At 39.8% G+C, this 25,089-nt stretch overlaps 2 protein-coding genes across 19 annotated transcripts in view; both read right to left on the bottom strand.

Annotated features, from left to right (window-relative positions):
• Nucleotides 1-3,868, bottom strand: part of ZNF35 (zinc finger protein 35) — a 14,541-nt gene extending 10,673 nt beyond the window's left edge. For 2 of the 12 annotated variants that reach the window (XR_010155575.1, XM_054680623.2), the window contains exon 1: nucleotides 3,464-3,868. The gene's annotated coding sequence lies outside the window, so the exon portion shown is untranslated. Of the gene's footprint in view, nucleotides 1-798; nucleotides 1,445-3,463 lie in introns of those variants that run through there. The other 10 variants (XR_010155577.1, XR_010155576.1, XR_010155574.1 and 7 more) reach the window with 10 other exon arrangements.
• Nucleotides 1,652-25,089, bottom strand: ZNF197 (zinc finger protein 197). 7 transcript variants are annotated; one of them, XM_063806743.1, is made up of 7 exons: nucleotides 24,946-25,067; nucleotides 20,570-21,040; nucleotides 19,177-19,309; nucleotides 18,902-19,061; nucleotides 17,929-18,020; nucleotides 17,526-17,652; nucleotides 1,652-8,225 (listed from the first exon to the last, which is right to left on the bottom strand). In XM_063806743.1, exons 5-7 carry the CDS (start codon nucleotides 17,959-17,961, stop codon nucleotides 5,905-5,907), a joined length of 2,481 nt encoding a protein of 826 aa, XP_063662813.1. In that variant the 5' UTR covers nucleotides 17,962-18,020; nucleotides 18,902-19,061; nucleotides 19,177-19,309; nucleotides 20,570-21,040; nucleotides 24,946-25,067; the 3' UTR covers nucleotides 1,652-5,904. The 7 variants fall into 7 exon arrangements, with proteins under 7 accessions (XP_063662813.1, XP_016796357.3, XP_016796356.3 ...); XM_063806742.1 differs by having other exon boundaries at nucleotides 2,448-8,225; nucleotides 20,570-21,049; nucleotides 24,946-25,089; XM_016940868.4 differs by lacking the exon at nucleotides 19,177-19,309 and having other exon boundaries at nucleotides 20,570-21,049; nucleotides 24,946-25,083.

Here is a 25,089-nt window from a genome sequence, read left to right as displayed (position 1 = left end):
AATACAGAAATATATAGAATTAAATATATAACCTACACACACTACACACACACAAAGTACTTATCAGTTTAGATGGGAGTCCTAACCCATTTTCTCTGCATTTACATACTTATATGTTCACCTTCACACATATTGCTTATTTTTCAAAAACATACTTTAGATCATCACAGTTATATACTGTTCAGCAACCTGCATTGTTTTTTAACTCAATTTCCATATTTCACAATAGTCTTAACAATCTTTCAATACAACACATATAGAACTACCTCATTCTGGCATAGTATTCTAAATTGTGGCTATATTATCATTTACTTAATCATATTCTATTTATGAACCATTTACTTAGTAAAAGTTTATATTTCCATTTTATTAATATTTAAAAGTTTTTCTTTGTAAATTTTTTTTTTTTGCTGAATTATTCCTTTAGAATAATCAGAGAATTACTGGTTCAAGGATTTGCTGGTTGATATGTACTGTCAAATTGCTTTCCAAAAGCACCATGCCAATTCACACCCCCACTAATTGACAGTAACCCTTTATCACAGCTAAGCCAGCAGGGTTTTTGTTTTTAACCTGTGAGCAAAATAACCTTACTAGTTTGATTGCTTATGAAGAGATTGAAATTTTTCTTTCTAACCCCCTTTGAATGTTTTATTGGAAAAGGGTGCGAAATCTTATTCAATCCCCTGTTGCTGCTATTGAAGTGATCATATTCTTTTCCCCATGTCAACTTACTGGCCACTTACTGTATACACTGAATTTATTAAGTAATACAATACTTTCATTCCTGTGACAAACCTTAATTCTGGAGGACTATTCTTTCCATCACTATCCGAATTCAATCTGGTATGAAGGTCCTTAAGACTAGTTCCACCTTGTGTATAAGACTGCCTACAGTGAGTACTCTCATCAGACTTCTGATCAGATTCTGACGGACCTCCGGTCCCAGACGGCACAGTGCCCTCTATCAAAGGCTCCCTTTCAATGTCCTTTCTCTATTTCCAAACGTGGCAATCCATTCTTTCCACGTATAGGCTCCTCGCGGCCCTGTCCCTGGGACCTATCTGGCCCCTTGGCCGGTCCGTGTCCATCCTCTCCCGGACCAGGCCCCAGGTGGGCAGCAGCCGGGATTCCGAGGCGGTGGGGAACTCACTGCCCCCCGCACCCCGACAGACAAGGCTGGTGTCCCCGGGGAAAGGACGCAGGGGCCGCTCCTAGGGCCATGGCCCCTGGGAGAGCCCCTTTTTCTCCCTCGACGTTCGTGCCCACCCCCTCCGACCCCACTCACTGTGCGCAGCTGAGAAGCCCGACCTGAATTCACTGGCCCTGCAGCAGGAGGCTGGCTGACCGGTACTTCAGCTTCTACCGGCACGAGAACAATGACCGGACAGGAAGTGCCTCGGGATGGGCTTCCGGCTCCCCAAGTCGCCAAGCCGGCCTCTCTAGGAACCTCGGAGGTGCTTTCCTCTCGATGGGTGTCCAATGTCGCCCCAGACCAGGGATGGGGCAGAAGCGCTTAGGAGGATTGTGCTGTTGGAAGCTCTAAGTGAGCCTCAGGGAGGGGCGCATCCCAAGCAGGGATGAGACACTCAGGCGAGGCGCGCACCCAAGAGCCTGAAGCTACACAGCATTAATCTGTAGAAAGCCCTGATAATTTCCCCTCAAATGTTTTATTTTGAAAATATCAGAGTACAGAAGAGTTGAAAGTATGGCACATTGAATACCCGTATTTTCCATCTGGACTCAACAATGAACATTTTGCTATGTTTGCCTGATCTCTCAATACATATTTAAAATCATTTTTTTGAAAGTTGTAAACATCAGAACACTTCATTCCAAATACTTCAACATGCATCCCTTAACATTAAGAATATTCTTCAAACTACCACCACCGTCACAGGTAAGAAAATCAACAAAAATTCCCTAATACCATCTAATAACCAGTCATATTCAAATTTCCCAACTGTCCTAAAACATGTATTTTATAACTTTTTTTCAAATCAGTTTCACACACTTTAGTTGGTTACAGCTCTTTAGTTTTGGGTTTTCGTTGCCATTGTTGGTTTTTACTTTTTATTTTGAAATGATAGAATCACAGGAAGTTGCAAAGATAGCACCCTTCACCCACTTTCCCCTCATGGGTACATCTTACATAATATGAAAAAGGAAATCAACATTGGTACAGTATGTGTGTACAGGTATAGCACCTATAGATTTGTGTAACCACCACTGCAATCAAGATACACAAGTGTTCCATCACCACAAAGACCTTTCTGGTGCTACCTCTTAATAGTTCCATCCAACCCTCTCCCCATTTTTCCTCCCACCATCCCTAACCTTTGGCAACCATTAATCCACTTTTCATCTCTATAGTTTTATCATTTTGAGAATGTTATATGAATATTTTCATACAGAATATGGCCTTTTGTGATTATTTTCACTCCGCATTAATTCCCTTGAAATTTATTTGAGTTGTTATGGATATCAATAAGTCAATTTTATTGCAGAGTAACAAGTATTCCATGGTAATACATAAACCACAATTTGTTTTAACCACCTAAGGAAGGATATATGGGTTGCCTACAGGTTTCGACCATTACAAATAAAGCTGCTATGAACATTCGTATACAGGTTTTTGTGTGAACGCAAGTTTTCATTTCTCTGGGATAAATGCTCAGAAGTGCAATTCCTGAGGCATGACATATACATGTGTGGTTTTACAAGAAACTGCCAAATTATATTCTAGAGTGGCTGTACCATTTTACATTCCCAGCAATGTATGAGATCCTGTTTCTCTTCATCCTTGCCAGCAGTTACCACCATTAAAAAAAAAAAAAAGTTAAGCTATTCTGAGAGGTGATATCTCACGATTTTACTCTGCATTTCCCTCATGCCTAATGATGTTGAACATCTTTTCATTTGCTTATTTGCTATCTATACTTCAGTGAAATGTCTGTCTTTTGCTTATTTTCTAATTGTACTTAACTGTTAAATTTGGAAAGTTCTTTATGTAGTTTACATACAAATCCCTTGTTGGATATGATTTGCAAATATTTTTTCCCAACCTGTAATATCATCTTTGTAAAAAGGTCTCTTACAGGGTAAATTATCTTAATTTTGATGAAGTCCAATTTAACATTTTTTTTCCTTCTAAGGAGCATGCTTTTTGAGTCATCTGAGCCTTCTTAGCTCAGTCCTAGGTCCTGAAGTTGTTGGTTTACTGCCTATGGATATCCAATTACTCCAACAGTATTTGCTGAAAAGGCTATCCCTCCTCCATTGAATTGCTTTTGCCCCTGTCAAAAATCAATTGGCCATTTATGTGAGTCTATTTCTGGTTCTTAGTACCTAACGGCTCTCTAGTATTATCTTTTAAAAACAAGCCTCCTCATCCATGTTTTATACCTTTCATATCGAAATTTTCATACATACACAAAAGCAGAGAATGGTATAATAAACTCACAGCAGGCTCAAGACAGCTTGAACAATTTTCACTCCCCTCTCTTTTTCATCATCATAATATTTTGAAGAATCCAGGGCAGCTTTCTTATACAATATTCCACGTTCTGGATGTGTCTGTTTCTCGTGGTGTCTTTTATTTGTTCCTCTGCCTCCTGTATTTCCTGTAACCTGGCAATGAGGTCCAAGAAGCTTGATTAAATTCAGGTTGAACATTTTTCAGCTTATTACATCACAGAAGGTGGCACATTATGTGGGCTGTCTCAATCTAAGCAATGTGACATTTTGTTACTCGGTGAAGAGGTAAATGACAGCATTCTCCATTGTTAAAGTACGTATGTCCTTTGTAATTATTATATAAGCTGGGATGATTCTTCAACAACCTGGATGAAACATTTTTATATTCATTATCTCATAAGAACTTTGTGAGGTAGATATTCTTCCTCCTGTTTAACAGATGAGGAATTCAAGGCTCCAAGAACTGAAGAGATTTTTTCTGAGGCAGATGGCAAAACCTGAACCACATCCAGGTCTTAAGACTTTAAGCCTTAGGCCCCTTCCAGTTTTCACTCTTGGCTACTTTTCACTCTAATGAGGAACCAGCCCCCAAGAAACTGTGGGGTTGAATTAATAACATTTACGATAATCAACACACCACTTTGACATTATTAAAAAACACAATCTTCATATTCAGGTATTATTCATAGTCCAGCTACAGAAACAGAACTTTGAGAATTACAACATAAAAATTACCAACTTACGAATATAGACTGAGTTAAACCCACAAATGTACTCAAGGGCACAGAATTGTTCACAGGGGGTAATGGGCACTGACTGCCCACAAGTGGATTCTGCATTGGCTTAATCAGTGAAGAGCTTGGCTCCATGTGAAAAATTTATGTCCCAGTAAATTTAGTGCTGGGACAGAATGTTGTTTCATTAGTAACAGGCTATCATTTGACAGCAATGATGAAATATTGATTAGAATTCACAATGACTGTGGCAGGGATCATCAGCTCAACTGCTGGGTCAAGGATTTTTTTCCCTCTGAATAGGGAAAGCAGGGTACCACTGCCCTTCCATTTTGACACTCTCCATCTGTTAAGTTTCAAATTCAAAAGCTGGGAAATAAATTGTTTTCCTTGGCATCACTGTTAATGGCTGGCCATAACATTTTTTTCCATAAACATAAACTAGATATATAATCTATTAACTCCCTTAGATATTTTTAAAGGTAAATTTTAAAAAATTATTCTTAGAACACTAAATTCCAGTTAGCTATTCACCATACTTCCTCTTATGAAAATGAGTATCTTTTAGGTTCCTGGAATCCCCCTCATTCTAATATTGACTTAATACACAAACTTACATGATCCCATGTTCTAAACTTTTACCATAACCTCTTTTATCCAACTTTATTGACAACTGAATGATTTCAAAAAGTACTTTCACAAAGATCCTTTCACTTAACCCTCACAACAACCCTGTGAGGTAGGTATCATGTCAACATTTGACTGACAGGAAACTGAAGCTTTAGAGGCTGACTTAATAACATCACATGGCCATTAAGGGAAAGCCAGGAATCAAAGGTAGGTCTTCTGATTCCAAATCCAGTGCTCTTTTAGGTTGTCCTCATCAGCAGACTCTTGTCTGCCCAACTCCACACCTGACATTCTGGATCATACTGTCTGTTCAGGTTTTCCACAGCAGTGACACTATCTTTAAAATGCATACTATACACATTTTAAAAAACAATGTCCACTTTTTATTATTAAATTTTTAGTTTTATTAATAAATTTATTTTTATTTACTAAAGACGGGTCTCCCCGTGTTACCCAGGCTTGTCTCAAACTCCTGGGCTCAAGGGATCTTCCCACCTCGGCCTCCCAAAGTCCTGGGACTACAGGAGTGAGCCACTGCACCCAGCCCATGTCTACTTTTTATTGTTGCTCTCATTTACAACTATGTTATTAGATTTGGATTATGTTTTTGTAGACCTGAAAGTTGGGATGAACTTTATTTTTTCAGACAAGAGTTTCGCTCTTGTTGCCCAGGCTGGAGTGCAATGGCGCGATCCTGGCTCACTGAAACCTCCGCCCTCCCGGGTTCAAGCGACTCTCCTGTCTCAGCCTCCTGAGTAGCTGGGATTACAGGTGTGTGCCCCCATGCCCGGATAATTTTTGTATTTTAGTAGAGACGGGGTTTCACCATGTTGGTCAGGCTGGTCTCAAAATCCTGACCTCAGGTGATCCACTCGCTTCGGCCTCTCAAAGTGCTGGGATTACAGGCATGAGCCACCAAGCCCGGCCTATTAACTTTCTTCTATATGCTACTCATTTGTCTAGTAAAGAGTAAATAATAAACTTTTTCCTTAGAAGAAATATATATCATTTGTCCAACAGTTACTTAAGTAGGCAGGGATTCTATTCCATTTTACATATGACACTAGATTTTCTGAATCTCAATCTTGGACTCATTGGTGTTTTGTAGCCAAGAGAATTCCTCAATGGTATGGATTTTCTGTTGAAGATGAAGGTTGGAAGTCTGAGAGAATTCTTTTTCAGACACATCACATTCACAAGGTTTTTCATCTGTGTGGATTTTCTGATGTACAGTAAGGTTTTTTCTTTGCCTAAAAACTTTACTACAATCATTACACCCATAGGGTTTCTCCCCTGTGTGAATTCTCTGGTGGCCAACTAAATTCCTCTTAGAAGTAAAGGATTTCCTACACTTCTCACACTCATAAGGTTTTTCCCCAGTGTGCATTCTCTGATGTACAACAAGGTTTTTATTCTGACTAAAGTCTTTTCCACACTCATTACATTTATAAGGTTTCTCTCCAGTATGGATTCTTTGATGTACCATAAGATTTCTACTAGAGGTAAGGACTTTCCTACATACATGACATTCGTAGGTTTTTTCTCCACTGTGAATTCTTTGATGTTCAATCAGGTTTCTGTTGTACGTAAAACCTTTTCCACACTCACTACACGCATAGGGCTTCTCACCAGTATGGATCCTCTGATGGGCTATAAGGTTTGAGCGGTAACTGAAGACCTTCCCACAGTCATTGCATTTATAAGATTTTTCCCTCGTGTGAATTCTCTGATGTCCAATGAGGCTTTTCTTCAGAATGAAGCATTTGCCACACTCATCACACTCATAGGGTTTCTCACCACTGTGGATTCTCTTATGCTCAATGAGGTTTCTGTTTGAACTGAAAGCTCTTCCACACTCACTGCATTCAAAGGGTTTTTCTCCGGTGTGGATTCTCCGATGTACAAGCAGGCTTGAATTGTAACTGAAAGCCTTCCCACAATCCTCACATTTGTAGGCTTTCTCTTGTGTATGGAGTTTCTGATGGACCATAAAACTTTTGCTCATAATAAAGGTTTTCCCACACTCTCGACATTCATACGGCTTCTCCCCATTGTGGAGTCTCTCATGGTCAATGAGGTTTCTGTTTGAACCGAAGACCTTACCACAATCTTTACATTCATAGAGATTCTCTCCAGTGTGGAACCTTTGATGTAAAATGAGGCTCTTCTTCAGAATAAAAACTTTCCCACATTCATTACATTCATAGGGCTTCTCCCCATTGTGGAGTCTCTGGTGGTCAAAAAGGTAAGCACTTTGAGTAAAGGCTTTCCCACATTCAGTGCATTTGTAAGGTTTCTCTCTGCTGTGCATCCTCTTATGGTCAATGAAGTTTGACTTAGAACTGAAAATCTTCCCACACTTTTTACAACCAAAGGTTTTCTTTTCTGTGTGGACTCTCTGATGTAAGAGGAGGCTTTTGCTTCGAATGAAAACTTTTCCACATTCTTTACACTTGTAAGGGTTCTCTGCACTGTGGAGTCGCTGATGGTCAATAAGATAAGTGGTCTGAGCAAAGGTCTTTCCACATTCATCACATTTATAGGGTTTTTCCCCAGAGTGGATTCTCTGGTGCAGAATGAGGCTCTTCTTCAGAATGAAAGCTTTCTGACACTTATTACATTTATAAGGTTCTTCCCCTTTGTGGAGCCTCTGATGGTCAATGAGGTAAGCATTCTGAGAGAAGACTTTCCCACATTCATTACACTTATAAGGTCTCTCCCCTGAATGGCGCCTTAGATGTATAATTAGGCCTGAGTGCCTATAGAAGCCCTTTCCACACTCCTTACACTTATAAGGTTTCTCCCCAGTGTGGATCCTCTGATGGTTTAGAAGGTAAGCACTTTGAGAAAATGCTTTCCCACATTCATTACATTTATAAGGTTTCTCCCCTGAATGGTTCCGTAAATGCATTAGAAGGCTCGAACGCTGAATAAAGCCTTTTCCACATTCCTTACATTTATGAGGTTTCTCACCAGTGTGGATTCTCCGATGGTTTATAAGATGGGAGATTTTATTAAAATGTTTACAACACATATCACATTTATAAAACTTCTTTCCTTCAGTACCTATTAAACTTTCAGAAATAGCTGAACCGAAAGTCAAGCTGTCTCCTAATTCCTTCCACTTTTGGCCTTGTTTCTCTGGTGGAGTCCTTTTCTTCTTGTCTCGTTCACAAAGGGAAACTTTCTTCACTGTATCTGCCCTTTCATCTGTTTCATTTCCCCACTGACTTGCCAAAACTTGCCATTCACATTCTTCTTCAAAATCAAGGACCTGGGGAACACTTCCTTGAAGTCTTTTTGATGTTCCTTTATGAGAGTCTGCTCTTTGAGAACTACTTGGCTTTGATGTCACCTCCTCATTCTCGGTCATGGTCTCCCATTCTGGTAAAAGGAATTAAAAATGCAAATGTTACCACGTCCCTGTGTTTGGAAGAACAGGATCTTCAAATGACTTTAAAACATTCTAGGAAGGCACACTTTAATATGCATACAAAAAGGAGAAACTTTTCATTAAAGGAAGGTACAAAGAATAATGCTACACTGACAAGATGTTGTAAATGGATTAACATACAACTCAGTTTGAGACATTTTTAAGTGCTTTGTCTTCAGGAAGCAGATAGAAAAATACAAATAATGCTGAGAAAACAGAAGCAAGGAAAACCAGAGAGAAAACACAGGATCTTATGGAGGTGGTTCACATCTAAGGAACTTGGATAGAAGAGCAAGAACCATTGGATTAGAAGTAACTTTCTTTATTATTTTCTTCATGTTAGAAAGATGGAAACTTTAAGGGAAGGAAAATATATGTAAGGACTCTGAAAGGCAATTTTTAATTTTTGAAAAGTCAAAGGCATGAATACTTTTTAACTGGTTGAAAGCAATTAACCAACAGAAAAGAAATCCATTGAAAAGCAACTTAATTCTTAGAATTCATATAATTCCTACTCCGTTTAAAATTAAGAAATGGAAATTTTAAAATTCATTTTAAATAGTCAGGTCTGTTATGAACTCCCTTAATTACACATAAAAGGTAAGAGAAGAAATACAGAAAAGAAAAGGGAAAATAGAATAAAAGTATGAAAACATCTGTAAAATGATGAGGCTAAACTAATCTCCAAGGTTCCTATCTACTCCAATATTCTCAAATATTTTAAAATATGAACAGTATGAAAATGTTTTGGAAGTTTACTTTCAAACTACCCAAGTGTGAGAGAAATTATGAGCCAGTTCCCCCAAACTGTCTAATAAGTAAAGTTATGTGAATAGCAGTAACATCATCTTCTCTTTGAATATAACAATACTTTTCTTCTATCTAAACAGAGAGAGAAGACAAGAGTGCAGCCATTTTATTTCATTATACATTTCTTTAAGTTTATGAAAGGATGAGGATGGCAAATATCCAACAAATATTAACTTGAACTACAGACATTCTTAGGTCAGGCCCTCATATCTCATCTCAACTGCCCTTCTCTCTAGGACTCAGGCAGGACTGCCAATCACACTACCCAACCACCTGGCTGTAGGGATGGGTATGTGTCTTAAGCCTATCTAATGCTGGTACTTCAGTTTCCTTATTCACAGTGAGGTTTCAAAGATAAGGAGAGGCCGGGCACGGTGGCTCATGCCTGTAATTCCAGCACTCTGGGAGGCTGAGGAGGGCGGATCACTTGAGGTCAGGACTTTGAGACCAGCCTGGCCAACATGGTGAAACCCTGTCTCTACCAAAAGTACAAAAATTAGCTGGGCATGGTGGTGCACACCTGTAATTCCAGCTACTCAGGAGGCTGAGGCAGGAGAATCACTTGAACCAGGGAGGTAGAGGTTGCAGTGAGCCGAGATCACACCACTGCATTCCAGCCTGGGTGACACAGCAAGACTCCATCTCAAAACAAAACAAGAACAAAACAAACAAAAAACAAAGAGAATGCTGATGGAGAGGAGGGCTGCTTCTATATAATGAAACATTTCTATATAAGGAAATGAAGTGTTACAAGTAGTTAAACTGAGATGGAAAATGGTTAAGAAATTAGCAACTCTTGTATCAGTAGCTAATTAGCTGGTTAAACTATTTAATATTTTTAGCTTAGGAATCAGACTATATATGGGCCTCTTGAGCTTTTTAAGACTTTGTAGAAAAATGTCAGAATGACAGAGGGAGCTGGTTACTTTCCATAACCTTTGGTGAATGAAGCCTGCAAGAAAGACACAGGCTTTCCTACCACTGACACCCCCCGCCTTTCATCTGCCCTAATCCATGCCTATCTTCTATCAATGATCTTTCCGATAGGTAAATTTGATCCTGTCACTTACCTGCACAAAACACCTAACTCTTCATTGCCTACAGGACAAAGCAGAAATAACCAGTGGAGTCAAAGGGATATCTTCACCCACTGCCTGTTTTTCTGGTATCAACTATCGTCAGTATCTCTTATGCCCCTAGACTCTAGCCACACTGAACTACATGCAGCTGCCCAAACATGTCATTTCTTGCCTATCACTGTCCGTGTCCTTTCCTCTTCCTGAATTGCTCTTCTTCTTTCCAACTCACTACCCAAGCCCGTACCTACACCCTTTAAAACTAAGTTCTAAAGTCACTCTCTGGACATTAACATTGATCTTAAAAAAATAAAAAGGAGTATAAATGATACTATCAATGATACTGTGCCAATAAATTAAGACAACTTAGATGAAATAGGCAAATTCCTAGAAAGCCACAAATTACTAAAACTGACTCAAGAAAAAAATGGAAAATCTGAGTAGATCTACAACAGGGAAAGAAATTGAATCAGTAATTAAAAAAAAAAATTACCCCCACCCCCTGCCTGCACACCAAAAGCCCAGGCCCAGGTTGCTTCACTGGCAAATTCTACCAAACCTTAAAAGAATACCATTTCTTCACAAATTCTTCCAATAAACAGAAACATTTCCCAACTAATTCTATGAAGCCAGTGTTGCCCTGATAGCAAAACCAGACATAACCATCACAAAAAAGAAAACTATAGATAAATATAGCTTATGAATACAAACATAAAAATCCTCAACAAAATGCTAACTAACCAAATCTAGCAGGACATAAAAAGAATTATACACCATGACCAGGTGAGATTTATCACAGGAAAATAATGTTGGTATAACACTAGGAAACCAATTAATGTAATACACCATATCAACAAAATGAAAAACAAAAACCACATCATCATGACAATAGATAAAACACTCCATGGTAATAAAAACACTCAACAAAGTAGGAATAGAATTTCTGGCCAGGCACAGTGGCTCATGCCTGTAATCCCAGTGCTTTGGCAAGCCAAGGTAGGTGGATTGCTTGAGGCCAAGAGTTTGAGACCAGCTTGGGGAACATGGTGAGACACTGTCTTTACAGAAAAAAAAAAAATTAAAATAAAAACAAATAATTAGCTTGGTGTGTGCCTGTGGTCCTAGATATGTGGGAGGCTGAGATAACAGGATTAGGAGGATTACTTCAGCCCAGGAAGTTGAGGATGTAGTGAGCCGTGATCGCGCCACTGCACTCTAGCCTGGGCAACAGAGTAAGACACTGTTCAAAAAAATTAAAATAAATTATATTTCATGGTGAAAGACTGAATGTGTTCTCTCTAAGGACAAGAACAAGAAAAGGCTGTCTGCTCTTGCCACTTCTAGTCAACATGTACTGGAGGTTCTAGCCAGAGCAATTAGGCAAGAGAAAGAAATAAAAGGCATCCAGATTGTAAAGAAAGAAGTAAAATTATCTCTATTTGCAGATGACAAAATCTTGCATATAGACAATCCTTGGAAATCACTAAAAAGCTATTAAAACTAATATATAAATACAGCAAGATTGCAGGATACAAGCTCAACATATAAAAATCAGCCTGACATAGTGGCACACACCTGTAGTCAAAGCTATTCAGTAGGTTTAGGCTGAGGACTGCTTGAGCCCAGGAGCTCAAGGTCAGCCTGAGAAACGTATAAAACCCCATCGCATTAAAAAAAAAAAAGTGGTATTTCTATGCATTAGTATTAAATAATCCACAAAGAAAATTAATAAAACATTTATAATAGTCTCAGAAACAATAAGATTAGGATAAATTTAACAAAAGAAATGAAAAACTTATATTCTGAAAACTACAAAACATTATTGAAAGAAGCTGAAGGCCTAAATAAATGGAAAGAAACCTCATGTTCAAAGATTAAAAGATTTAACATTGATAAATGGCAGTACTCCTCAAATTGATCTACAGATTCATTGCAATCCCTACTAAAATCTCAGCTTGCTTCTTCAAAGATATTGACCAGCTGATACCAAAATTAGATGGAAAGTCAAGAGACCTAGAGTAGCTAAAACAATCTTGAAAAAGAACATAGTTGGAAGACTCACACCTTTTTATTTCAAAATGTACCATGAAGCCAAAATAGTAAGAGAGGGTGATACTGACATAAGGGTAGACATATAGATCAAAGGACTAGAATTGAGACTTTAGAAATAAACCCTGATATTTATGATCAACTGCTTTTTTAAAAGGGTGCCAAAACAATGCAATGGGGAAAGCACAGTCTTTTCAACAAATGGTGCCTGGGATAAATGGTGCCACATGCAAAAGAATGAAGATGGATCCTTATCTCATACTATATAAAAAAATTAACACAAAATGGATAAAAGACCGAAATGTAAGAGCTAAAACTTAAAAGAAAACATAGACATAAATCTTCCCAGCCCTAGATTAGTGATGGTTTCTTAGATATGACACCAAAAGCAGAAGCAACAAAAGAAAAAAAAAACTGGAATTCATCACAATTAATGACTTTTGTCCTTCAAAGGATACCATCAAGTAAGGGAAAAGTCACCAGGCTCAGTGGCTCATGCCTGTAATGCCAGCACTTGGGGAGGCTGAGGCAGGAAGATCGCTTGAGGCCATGAGTTCAAGACCAGCTTGGGCAACACGGTAAGACTCTGTCTCTACAAAAAATTTTAAAATTAGCCAGGCTGGTGGGGTGCATTTGTAATTCCAGCCACTTGAGAGGCTGAGGTGAGAGGATCACTTGAGCCCAGGAATTCAAGGCTGCAGTAAGCTATGATCACACCACTACACTCCAGCCTGGGCAACAGGGCAAGACCCCACAGAATGGGAGAAAATATTTGTAAGTCATATATCTGTTACGGGACTTATATATAGAATATATAAAGAACTCTTACAACTTAGTAATAAAAAGACAAATAACTTAGTTAAAATATAGACAAAGAATCTGAATAGACAGTTTTCTCCGAAGACATACATATAGTCAATAAGAACATAAGAAGTTGCTCGACATCATTAACCATCAGGGAAATGCACATCAAAACCACAGTGAGATATCATTTCAGACCCACTAGGATAGTTAAAATAAAAAAGACAGATAATAACAAGTGTTAGGGATGATGCAGAGAAACAGGAACCCTTATACGCTGCTGGAAGGAGTGTAAAATGGTGCAGTTGCTTTGGAAAACAGCCTGGAAGTTCCTCAAATGATTAAATACAGAGTTATCATAAGACCTAGCAATTCTACTTCTAGGTAGAAATGAAAACATATATCCACACAAAAAATTATACACAAACGTTCATAGCAGCATTATTCATAATGGACCAAAAGCGGAAGTACCTAAGTATTTATCAACTGATAAATGGGAGATATATCCATTCAATGGAATATTTGGCAATAAAAAGGAATAAAGAACTGATACCTGATACAACATGGATGAGCCTTAGAAATACTATGCTAAGTAAAAGAAGCCAATCACAAATGACCACATATTGCATGATTCCATTTATATGAAATGTTTCAAATACACAAATCTACAGAGGTAGAAAGTAGATTGGTGCCTGCTAGGGCTGGATTGGAGGAATGAGTTAGGTGAAATGAAGGTGGACTGCTGAAGGGTTCAAGGTTCCTTTTGGGGTTGATGAAATTTTTTTTTTTTTTTTTTTTTTTTTGAGACGGAGTCTTGCTCTGTCGCCCAGGCTGGAGTGCAATGGCACAATCTCGGCTCACTGCAAGCTCTGCCTCCCGGGTTCAAGCCATTCTCCTGCCTCAGCCTCCAAAGCAGCTGGGACTACAGGCACCTGCCACCACACCTGGCTAATTTTTTTGTATTTTTAGTAGAGATGGGGTTTCCCCGTGTTAGCCAGGATGGTCTTGATCTCCTGACCTCGTGATCCGCCTGCCTTGGCCTCCCAAACTGCTGGGATTACAGGCATGAGCCACCATGCCGGCCAAAAATGTTTTAAAATTATTGTGGTGATGGTTGCACAACTCTGTGAATACACAATAACCACTGAACTGTACACTTTAAATGGCGAATTTTATGGTATGTTAAATATACCTCAGTAAAACTGTTATAAATCTTTCCCTCCTGGTGGAGGAACTGGGAACCATCCATCTCCTCCTCCCACTGTCCCAATCCTTCCATCAATCCCAGGCTCCTATGGGCTCACACAAACTTATGCACCCTTTTATTATACAGAATGTGCCAAATTGTATTGTAATTATAAGTGGAAATGTCTATCTCTCCAATTTGAATGTACTTTAAGGCAGGGGCTAAGCCTGACAGGGGAGGTACTCAATATTTCTTAATACTTTCCTTCAAGTTTTAGTCCAATCTCCTAAATAAACATATACAAATATTTTACATACTGAAGTAGTATGTACAAGTTATCTGGGAGTCTACTTTTCTACCACAGTTTATCGATGCATGAAAATTGAGTACACAGAGTTGTCATAATATTTGATAGTGTCATAATATACTATTAGGTCAAAACACCATGCTCTGCTTAGTACTTTACCTTAGGGAATTTGTTTTGCCCAACTTTTAACCATCATAGTTACCTGGGACTATTTTTAGACATATAACTTTTATTTCCTCTTTCTGAACCATTTCTTTAATGTATCTCAAATCAGAGTTACTAAGTCAATGGGAATAAACATTGGGCATCTGCTTGCCCAAAGCCCCAACAACATCGGAGTGCACATTTTTTTTTTTAATTTATTAAAGTAGGTTCAAGTTTCTTTTTCTTCAAAGAGCCAGAATAATCAAGCAATTACATTATCTTATTGTTTTTTTTTTAGTTTAACTCTTAGACCTATCTGGAATTTATTTTAGTGTACAGCATGAGGTATGGGTCCATGGTGAGTGTTCTTCATAAAATTAGCCAATTAATCCATATAGTCTATTTAAAAATTTTTAGGAAAGATTGATTATTGAGTAAATAGCTTTGGAACTACTGAAAGCTACTTGGATTAAAAAACAAGCTTGGAGGGTGGTGCATGCCTAGAGTCCCAGCTACTTGGGAGGCTGGGGTGGGAGGTTTGCTTGAGGCCAGGAGTTTGAGGCCAGCCTGGGCAGCATAGTGAGGCTGCCATCTCAAAAAGCAATAAAACCCCTCCACAAGATGTCTATGTCATTCTATGTATCAAGATAAATTGATAAATATCAAGATGGATTAAAGCTTAAATGTCAAAATAAAATGATAAATAAGAAAATACAGCTGGGTATGGTGGCTCACGCCTATAATCCCAGCATTTTGGGAGGCTGAGGCGGGTGGATCACCTGAGGTCAGGAGTTTGAGACCAGCCTCGCCAACATGGCAAAACCCCGTCTCTACTAAAAATACAAAAATTAGCTGGGCCTGGTGGTGCATGCCTGTAGTCCCAGCTACTTGGGAGGCTGAGGCAGGAGAATTGCTTGAACCCAGGAGGCAGAGGTTGCAGTGAGCTGAGATCACGCCACTGCACTCCAGCCTGGCCGACAAGTGGAAACTCCATCTCAAAAAAAAAAAAAAATAGAATACAGGTGGGTTTACAAAATAATTTTATGAGGAAAAAGACCACTAAGACCATAAAGGAAAATACTGCCAAGTTTGACAACATAAAGGATCTTCTAAGGCTTAAAAAAAAATTAATAATATTGAAAGGCAAACAAATGGGAAAAACATATGCAACAACTGACAAAGCATTAGCAGTAGTTCTATATATAGGAAGTATATGAATAGGAGTAAAATGACCAATAAACAAACATATGAAGAGATTTCAATCACACTAATAATGAAAACATGAAAAACAAACAAACAAAAGATGGTATTCTTCATCTACCTCGCAAAGATTTAATTAAAAGACTGACCAAATCATGAGCATATCCAGGGAAAATTGGCTCTCCTGTGTGTTCTTTCTGTGGGAGTTTAATTCAAGTATCATTGGTAGAAAATAATTTGGTAATATGTATCAAAGTATAAAATCTACAGACTGTTTCACCCACCACTGCCACTACTGAGATACTAAAGGATACAGTCTCAAAAGTGTGAAAATGCACAGTTTAAATTATTAAAGACAATAAAATAAAGTTGCTAGGTACAAAATTAACACACACAAAAAGTACTTCCATATATGCAAATGACAGTCAATTAGAAAATACAGAAAAGACTCCAATTCCAAAGAATAAATATTACCAGAAATATGGAAGATCTAGGCAATTTTAAAACATGCCCGATGCATACAAAGGCAGTAAAGAAAAAATGGAATGTTATGTAATGTTCTTGAATAGAAACATTCAGAATCATAAAGCTGTCAATGTAAAGCATGATACACAGACCATGCAATACTCTGCAGCCATTTAAACTGATACTGTAAATCTGTATTTCAGTCAAAGTTAGTTCCTGTGGCTGCTTACCCAGTTCTGAACGTTGATTTCTCCAAAGAGAATTCTACTCTTTTCTTCAAGTTCCAGTATAAATGCTACCTCCTTTATGGCCTTTGCTAATCCCTAGGAATGAAACTGATTGCCCCGTTTTCTGCATTTCTGTCACACCAGGTTTATGCCACTCTTGTACCAATTATTTTACTCTGCCTTGTATATTTAGTATCTCTGTAATCATCTCCTAAACCATCGTAAGCTATTTAAGGGCCGAATCACATCATTTTCACAGCTGTACCATGATAGGTATTTAATGTCTGCTGGAAGCAAAAATGGCTAAAAATTGTTTTGAAATATTCTTTTATTATTTATCAAAGAAATCTATTTTAGAATATATATAACTTTAAAAATATATTAGCAACAATTTAGAATTGTGGGATTACTCAGTACAAATGAAGGCAGAGCAAAAGGAGTGTTCTTATACACCACTTCTAAGAACAGAGAGGACAGGGATCGCTACAGAAAGTAATTTGGCAATATGAAGCAAGAGCCTCAAAGCCATTCAAACACTTATGCCCAGTAATTGTACCTCTAAAAATAATAAAACATTTTAGAAGGCCTTAGGCACAGAGACAGATGATTATTATAGCAGTTATCCAAAATAAGGAATGGCTGACTGAATTATGGTACAAATCATATAGCCAATATAGATAATAACTGCAAAGAGTTTGTAACATGTGAGAACACACACAAGGAAAGCAAGCTATAAAACTGTGCACAGACACACACACACACACACTTTGGAACAATGTAAAAAATCCCTCAAACATACAGAAAAAACAGAAAGGTAATATATCAAAATGATAATAGTTATCTGGAAATAGCGATGTTAAGGAAGGTTTTTTTCTTCTTTGTAATATTCGGTGTTTTCCAAAATACATATATGCTACTTTTATAATCAGAAAACAAATAATGGCTGGTGAAATAAAGGTAAGCATCATAGAAAGAAGAATCCTTACCTAGGGAGGTCACATTTCCATAATTCTCCAGCATCACATCCCAGTACAAGGCCCTCTGGATTGGGCCCAGACATGCCCATTCCTCTGAAGTGAAGCATACTGACACCTCCTCGAACATCACCAACTCCTGAAATAACAAGTGTGTGTGAGATTACCAATGCCCAGGAACTTGCCTGTCGAAAGGTTCCCTTCACTTCTGGGGAAGGGATACACTGTGAGGCCATGAGTGCATAACAGACATCAGGGAGACATAAGGAGATCACATGTAAAGTCTGTCTTCCAATAGCATAGACCCTGATTTAGAAATGGGAACTGACTGGACATTGAAGCACAAGGATGAGAGAGGGCACTTCAGCCACAGTTATGCTGTGCAGATGGGAAGGAAAGAGGATGCAAACCTTACCTGGGGCTGGGCTGTTAGGAGCATAAGTGCCATTAATTGATTTCTTGGGTTCTCTTCCTGGGAAAGGGCAGAAGCTTCAGGGGCAGGAGAATCTGAGGAGGGAGAAAAAGCTGCATATGGGACCTACAAACCTTTTCTGAGTGACCCCACTTGCAGAGCTGGAATAACACAAAGAGTAGCAGTAAGAATGATACAAGGCAGGGCATGGCGGCTCACACCTGTAATCCCAGAGCTTTGGGAAGCCGAGGCGGGTGGCTCGCAAGGTCAAGAGATTACGACCATCCTGGCCAACATGGTGAAACCTTGTCTCTACTAAAAATACAAAAAAATTAGCTGGGTGTGGTGGCACGTGCCTGTAGTCCCAGGTACTCGGGAGGCTGAGGCAGGAGAATGGCTTGAACCCGGGAGGCGGAGGTTGCAGTGAGCCGAGATTGTGCCATTGCACTCCAGCCTGGCAACAGAGCGAGACTCCATCTCAAAAAAAAAAAGAAAAATGGCCGGGTGCAGTGGCTCACACCTGTAATCCCAGCACTTTGGGAGGCCAAGGCGGGCAGATCACAAGGTCAGATCAAGACCATCTTGGCTAACACAGTGAAACCCCGTTTCTACTAAAAAAAAAAATTAAAAAACTAGCCGGGCACAGTGGCGGGCACCTGTAGTCCCAGCTACTCAGGAGGCTGACGTAGGAGAATGGCGTAAACCCAGGAGGCGGAGGTTGCAGTGAGCTGAGATCGCACCACTGCACTCCAGCCTGGGCGACAGAGCGAAACTCCGTCTCAAAAAAAAAAAAGGGATGTATACAAGCTCAGAGGGGCCCAAGAAAGAAGGAGAGAACAACAGAACAGCAGAAAGAAATTGGCACTGTAAGAGACTCCTAGACAGGGTAGCAGAGGAAGCAACTCCCTGGAAGTAGGGGGATGAGCCACAGAAAGGGTCTTTGAACAGCCCAAAACCCAGCGCACTGAGTAAATACCATGCTGAGGATCCTGGAGGTTGAATGCCACTAGGTCAGTAGGAGGATGCGGGCAAATTTCAGCTGCTATGTGGCTGCCAGGAAGTACAGGAGGAAGTGTTGTTCCTGGGGCACTCACCGCCTTCTGGAGAGTGTCCTGATCCTTGACAAGGACTGGAACCTGGAAACAAGTAAAATAAGCTAGCTCTTCTTGTTTCTTAAGAAAATGGACTCACCTAAGCACTGTGGACCTCTTTCTGCCCACAATCTACAACTGTGAGATCAGAGAGACCCACCTCAAGTATGGAGCATCAAAACAGCAGTAAAGCTTTGCATTGAGAACAATGGAGCTGCCCTCGAGCCCCACTCATGGCACTGGTGACCTCTCCCAGAGGAGACTGTACACAACGGTGGGAACAGAAGCCAGACCTGGGTGTGGGTTAAGGAGGGAATGGGAAGTAATAAGCAGTAATTAAGAGCATGGATTTTAGCTTCAGACTTAAGTTTTAGATCGGACTTCAGTCACATCTCTTCTACTTATTTACCATCTACTTATTGACCCCTTTACCTAGCCCTTTGTGCTCAAATACAACTAACACTAAAATTGGCACCAAGACACTTGGTTTTGCGGCCAGCTAGACATCTGCCTCAGTTTCCTTATCTCTCAAATGAGGATGTATTAGTAATTTGTAATGAAATATATAGCTCTAAAATTGTTCACGTTATTATTAAAAGAAACAAGCCCATCCTTAATGCCACACCCAAGTTTGAGTTATGATTCAGACGTCTTATACAGAAATGTTTCTAGTGAGCTACAGATGTACAAAAAGAAATCTCACACACATGAGAGGCTACATTAAGATCCCAATCTAATGGTCAAGGATATAAATCTTATCAGAAGCAAATATCTTAACCCAATCCCTTGGCTTGCAGATCCCTAGTAGGGCACACAAGAGGAGATCTTACCAAGATTTGGAAAGCTTCATTCTTGTTATGCTACTGCCATTTTATTTATTTATTTATTTAAAGACAGGATCTCACTCCATCACCCAGGCTGGAGTGCAATGGTGTAATCATAGCTCACTGCTGCCTCAACCTCCTGGGTTCAAGTGATCCTCCCACCTCAGCCTTCTAAGTAGCTTGGACTATAGGCACTCGCCACTACATCTGGCTAATTTTTAAATTTTTTGTAGAGATGGGGTCTTCCCATGTTGTCCAGGCTGGTCTTGAACTCCTGGCCTCAAATGATCCTCCCACCTCAGCCTCCCAAAATGCTGTGGCATGAGCCACTGTGCCTGGCCTGCTATTGCCTTTTATACTCTAGGCTTACATGACCATTCCAAACAGAATTATAGAAATAATACATAGGCTTCTGTTTAGGGAAAAACTTATTAACATTTCTTCTTCAGGTTCTTGGTCTAAACTCAGCATTAGCAAGCATTACCCAAGGGACAAAACAGTCAATGTTTTTATGCTGCTTCTCAGTTGGACCCGAAGACCTCAACGTAAATCCATTTCTCTACAGACATATTCTATGGTCTGAATACTCATGGACCTGCTTTAATTATCATTAAGGTTGCTAGTGTGCTATTAATTTTTAATGAAAATCACAGGATCACCCTCTAGCCTAGCCTCAATTCTTTCCTTCCTTTCATCCCAACACCCACCGCCCCTCCCTGCCTTTCTCACTTGTATTGCTGGTCCATCAAGGTCTTTCTGCAGCTCCTCTACCAGGGCCACAGCCTCCTCGCCACTTCCAGGGCGATGGAGCTGTACCCAGGTCCGAATCTCCCCAGGCAGGATGCTCAGAAACTGCTCCAGCACCAGCAGCTCCAGGATCTGTGCCTTGGTGCGTGCTTCTGGTCTCAGCCACCGGCGACAGAGTTCCCTGAGCCGGCTCAGGGCTTCCTGGGGTCCAGATGTCTCATGGTAACGTAATTGTCTAAAGTGTAGGTGGGAGGTCTCCCAAACAGAGGAGCTACTTCCTTGGAAGCTGGTTCCCCATTTCCAGGTATCATCCTTCCCCTTCACAAGGCCCTCTTGTCTCAGAGCATTGTGGGCTAAATTTTCTCTTGTCATTGTTGTTTTTTGAAAAAGGCTCCTCTCCAGTCCAGGTCTCCTTAATTCTTGACTTCTTCCTTACAGCTTGGAGAGTATCATCTACAAGACCTCAAGAAATCATTGTTAAAGTTAGCCCAGAGAAACAACTGAGCTTTCCAGGCCCCAGTCAGCTCCCAGTAATAAAGAGAACCTTTGTGAGTGCGAGGTTCCAGGCTCTAGAGAGTGCTTCCTCTGACAGAAACCCCCTGCCTAAGGCTCTGGGACACACACACTCATGTTACGCACAAGACTGCTGAAACCAAACACATGAACTTCCTTTGGTCTTTGTTCATAGGATCCCTTCAGCTAATTACAACAGACTCTTTACCACTCTAACAATGAGCATCCTGACTACTCCTGTGTAACCTGGAACAAGTACCTCACTTCTGAGCCTTAGTTTCTTAACCTGTAAAATAGGGATAGTAACAGTTCCTACCTTATGGGGTTGTCATGAGAATTTGATGTGTAATACATTTCAAGTTTTTGAACAGTGCCTGGTATACGGGTTTAAATGTTACTTATTACCCTTCTGTAACTAGTACTCTTTCCTATGTTCCGCAGAGTTAACAAGTAATCATTAATCATGATACATATGAGAGAAAATCCTAACCACCTCCTCAATTAACAAAGAAAGGATGAATTAAGTTCTGTGTAGTTTTGCTCTACATGCCTTTAATTCTCTGAAAATTGTTCTTTCTGTTAATCAAAATATTTGGATAAATTTGCCTTTTCTTCTTTTCCTTTCACATCTAGTCCCACAGATGGATAAATATGAATAGGGTTTTATACAGAACTTAGACTTGCTCTCTAGAAATCATCTGCTCTTTAGAAATAACATTTTTCTAATTATAAAACCAAAAAACACACAAAACCAGAAAACAATCACTGCTATTATTCTGAACTATGTCCTTACCATCGTTTAATTATCATAGATAAATTCTAACTTTCCCCTATTATTAATAAGGTCACAACGGCTATCCTTGATAACAAATTTTTAGTTACATCTCTGCTTATTTCTTCAGGATAAACTCCTAGGAGAAAATTGTTGGGCTGAAGGATAAAAACATTTTTAAGCTTTTAAGGTTATAACAGTTATATCACCATCAGTGACATATGAAAACATCCTCTTTATTTGAACACACAGACCCTTAAAGAGAGCTTGCTTATAACAAACAGGGGAGCCAGAAATATAAACATAATTTCAATATAATGTTTAAGTACAAGTAATAGGAGAACATAAAACTACAGAAAGGATTCATGAAAGGAAATTTCTTTTTTTTTTTTTTTGAGATGGAGTCTCGCTCTGTCACCCAGGCTGGAGTGCAGTGGCATGATCTCGGCTCAGCGCAACCTCTGCTTGACAGGTTCAAGCAATTTTCCTGTCTCAGCCTCCCAGGCAGCTGGTACTACAGGCTCGCACCACCATGCCCAGGTAATTTTTGTATTTTTGGTAGAGACGGGGTTTCGCAATGTTGGCCAGGATGGTCTCAATCTCTTGACCTCATGATCTGCCTGCCTTGGACTCCCAAAGTGCTGAGATTACAGGCGTGAGTCACCATACCCAGCCATGAAAGGTACTTTTGGATTGGGCTTTTAAGGAAAAAGAAAAGGATCATTGGACTGTGAGGAAAGCCATTCCAGGAAGAAAGAAACTCTATTTTCAAAAGCAAGGAAGGACACATAACTCTGTGAAGGAAGACCAGAGAAGGAAAGTAAACTTCAGAGGCAAGAGTATAGGAGTAGAGCAGAGAGGTGAACAGAAGTTAAATTCTAACTACTGCTCTTGAGAGGCAGTATTCTGAGGAGATGATCCTGTCCTGTAAGTGAAGTGATTTTACTTACATTTCAGCATTAAAGAGGCTTTACTTTACATTTTTCCTTATTTTTAAAAATAGTAATATATTCACTTGGTTCAAAATTTAAAATTATAAAATGTATACTGTGTAAAGTTTCCTTCTCCGTTAGCTTCTTATTTTTCCAGTTATTTCTGCATATGTGTGTACATATATTGTTTTCTAGTTCCCTTTTTCTCACAAATGGTAGGACACCATGAATGACGTGGTACATTTTCCTCTTCTCAATAATAATATGTCTTAGAGATCTTTCCTGTCAATACACAGCCCCTCTCCGCATTTTTATGGATGCATAGATATATCATAATTTATTCATGCCAGCACTGATGGAATGTTTGGGTAGTTTTCAATCATTTCTTATTACCAACAATATAATCATGAATAATCTTGGGCATACATCAGTTTGGATGTGTGTAGGCATATATAAGAAAAATTCCTTGAAACAGAATTGCTGAGTTAAAAGGTATATACATGTATAATTTTGATATTGCCAATTTGACCTCATTAGGATTGAACCAATTTATAATTTATACTCCCATCAGAAACAGCTATATGGGAGTGCCTTTCCTCACTTTCACCAATATGGTTCTCAAAGTTTGTGCTCTTTGCCAAATTTTTGACTTGCATTTTGAACGAATTAATATAGAGTCATTTGTATATTTTTTAAAGTAACTATTCATATATTTTGCCCATGTTTCTATTGAGGTGTTGGGTCTTGTTAATTTGTACACACTTTTATCACAGGAAAATTAGTCCTTTGTTTACAATGGCAGCTGCAAATTTTTCTCAGTTTGTCAAGTGTCTTTGTGACTATATATGCCATGTGACTTTGCTTAAAGTGTTTTTTGCCATGCAGTCAATCTTTTACGACTTCTGGGTACTGTACCACAATTAGAAAGACCTTTTTCACTCTGAGCATGAAGAGAGTCTTAAGTGGTGTCAGGACTCTATTAGTGAGAAATGGTGGGGGTGGGAGGGCTGGATATCAAGAAAGGTCAGTTAGGTTTTTCTAATAGTCTAAACACATGACTTAAGTTCTAAACGAAGTAGGGATAAGGCAATTGAGAAAAACTTGGCAGTCCTTGGTAACTGATCTGGGGGTGATGGAAAGGAATTTTTAAAAAGAATTTTGAATAATTTTCAAATAACATAAAAATAACAAATTCTTAAACATACATTTTATTAGCTTCTCACAAAAGGTTTTCAAAGCAGAAGTTAAAAAGAACAAAAGGATCAGAGGAGCGAATCCACTCAAGGCCACTTAGCTAACTGAGACATGGGAGCAAATTCTGAATTCAGGGATTCTAATTCCAGAAGTCCAAAACAATTCCATCTACGAAGAAACTTATGAAACCCAAACAACCCAAACTGTTCTAAAACAACAGTTTCCAAACACCAGTCCACGACAAAGCTTTAATCTGGTAAGCTGCAAAAAGAGAAAACCAGTAACAATCGTCGCTGACAGGTTGGCAATGAGTGTGTGTGTGTGTGTGTGTGTGTGTGTGTACGCGCGCGCGCGCACAAAGGCCAGCATTTATTCTGAGTTTACGGTCTTAGTACTTTGTGTTAAAATGTATTGCCTGAAGTAATGTTGGTATGGGTGGTTTCAAGTTTGAGTTTTTCAAGTTTGATTTTTAAATACCATTATATTACAAAACTAAAAGACTAAAAAAGCTAAAATCGTTCCACCCCTTAAAACAAACAAACAAAAAAATCCGTCCTCAAGAGTCTGGGCGCCACCGGTAATAGGGAAACCTCAGAATGTTTCTGTGGATTAGCCTCAGACAAGACTGAGGAAGAGCAGAAAGGCCTGAGCTGGGGGAGCAGGCTACTGAGGCAGCTCTTCTCAAAGCGCCAGCGGAGTCCGTTAGACGGGAGCACCGGTCCACAAACACACACAGACTCGGAGCTGCCTCAGTACCTCCCCCGGGCCGGCTGCCTGCCCAGCCGAGGCCACGACGTCGAACCCCAACACGAAGCTGGCGACGGACCATGCCGGGGGTCAGGGCCCGGGAGAGGCTACCGAGGGCTGTGCAGTCCCAGCAAGCTCAGGCCCGCGTCCCGGGCCGCCTTCCCTGCACGCCCACCCGCCCCCGAGCCCACCCCGCTCACCGGGGGCTCCCGCTGCGGCTCCAGCCTTGGGTACCGCCGCCTCGGCGCCAGGCCGCTAGGAGATGACACAGGAACGAGCCCTTGCGGCAGCCGAGGCACAGAATAATGGCCGAGCCGAGAATACTTCGACTTCCGGTTGCACCC

Source organism: Pan troglodytes, chromosome 2 (genome assembly GCF_028858775.2).
Source record: "Pan troglodytes isolate AG18354 chromosome 2, NHGRI_mPanTro3-v2.0_pri, whole genome shotgun sequence".
NCBI classification, from domain to species: domain Eukaryota; kingdom Metazoa; phylum Chordata; class Mammalia; order Primates; family Hominidae; genus Pan; species Pan troglodytes.
The sequence above is the reverse complement of the archived record's forward strand: the minus strand, read 5'-3'. Positions and strand labels throughout refer to the sequence as shown.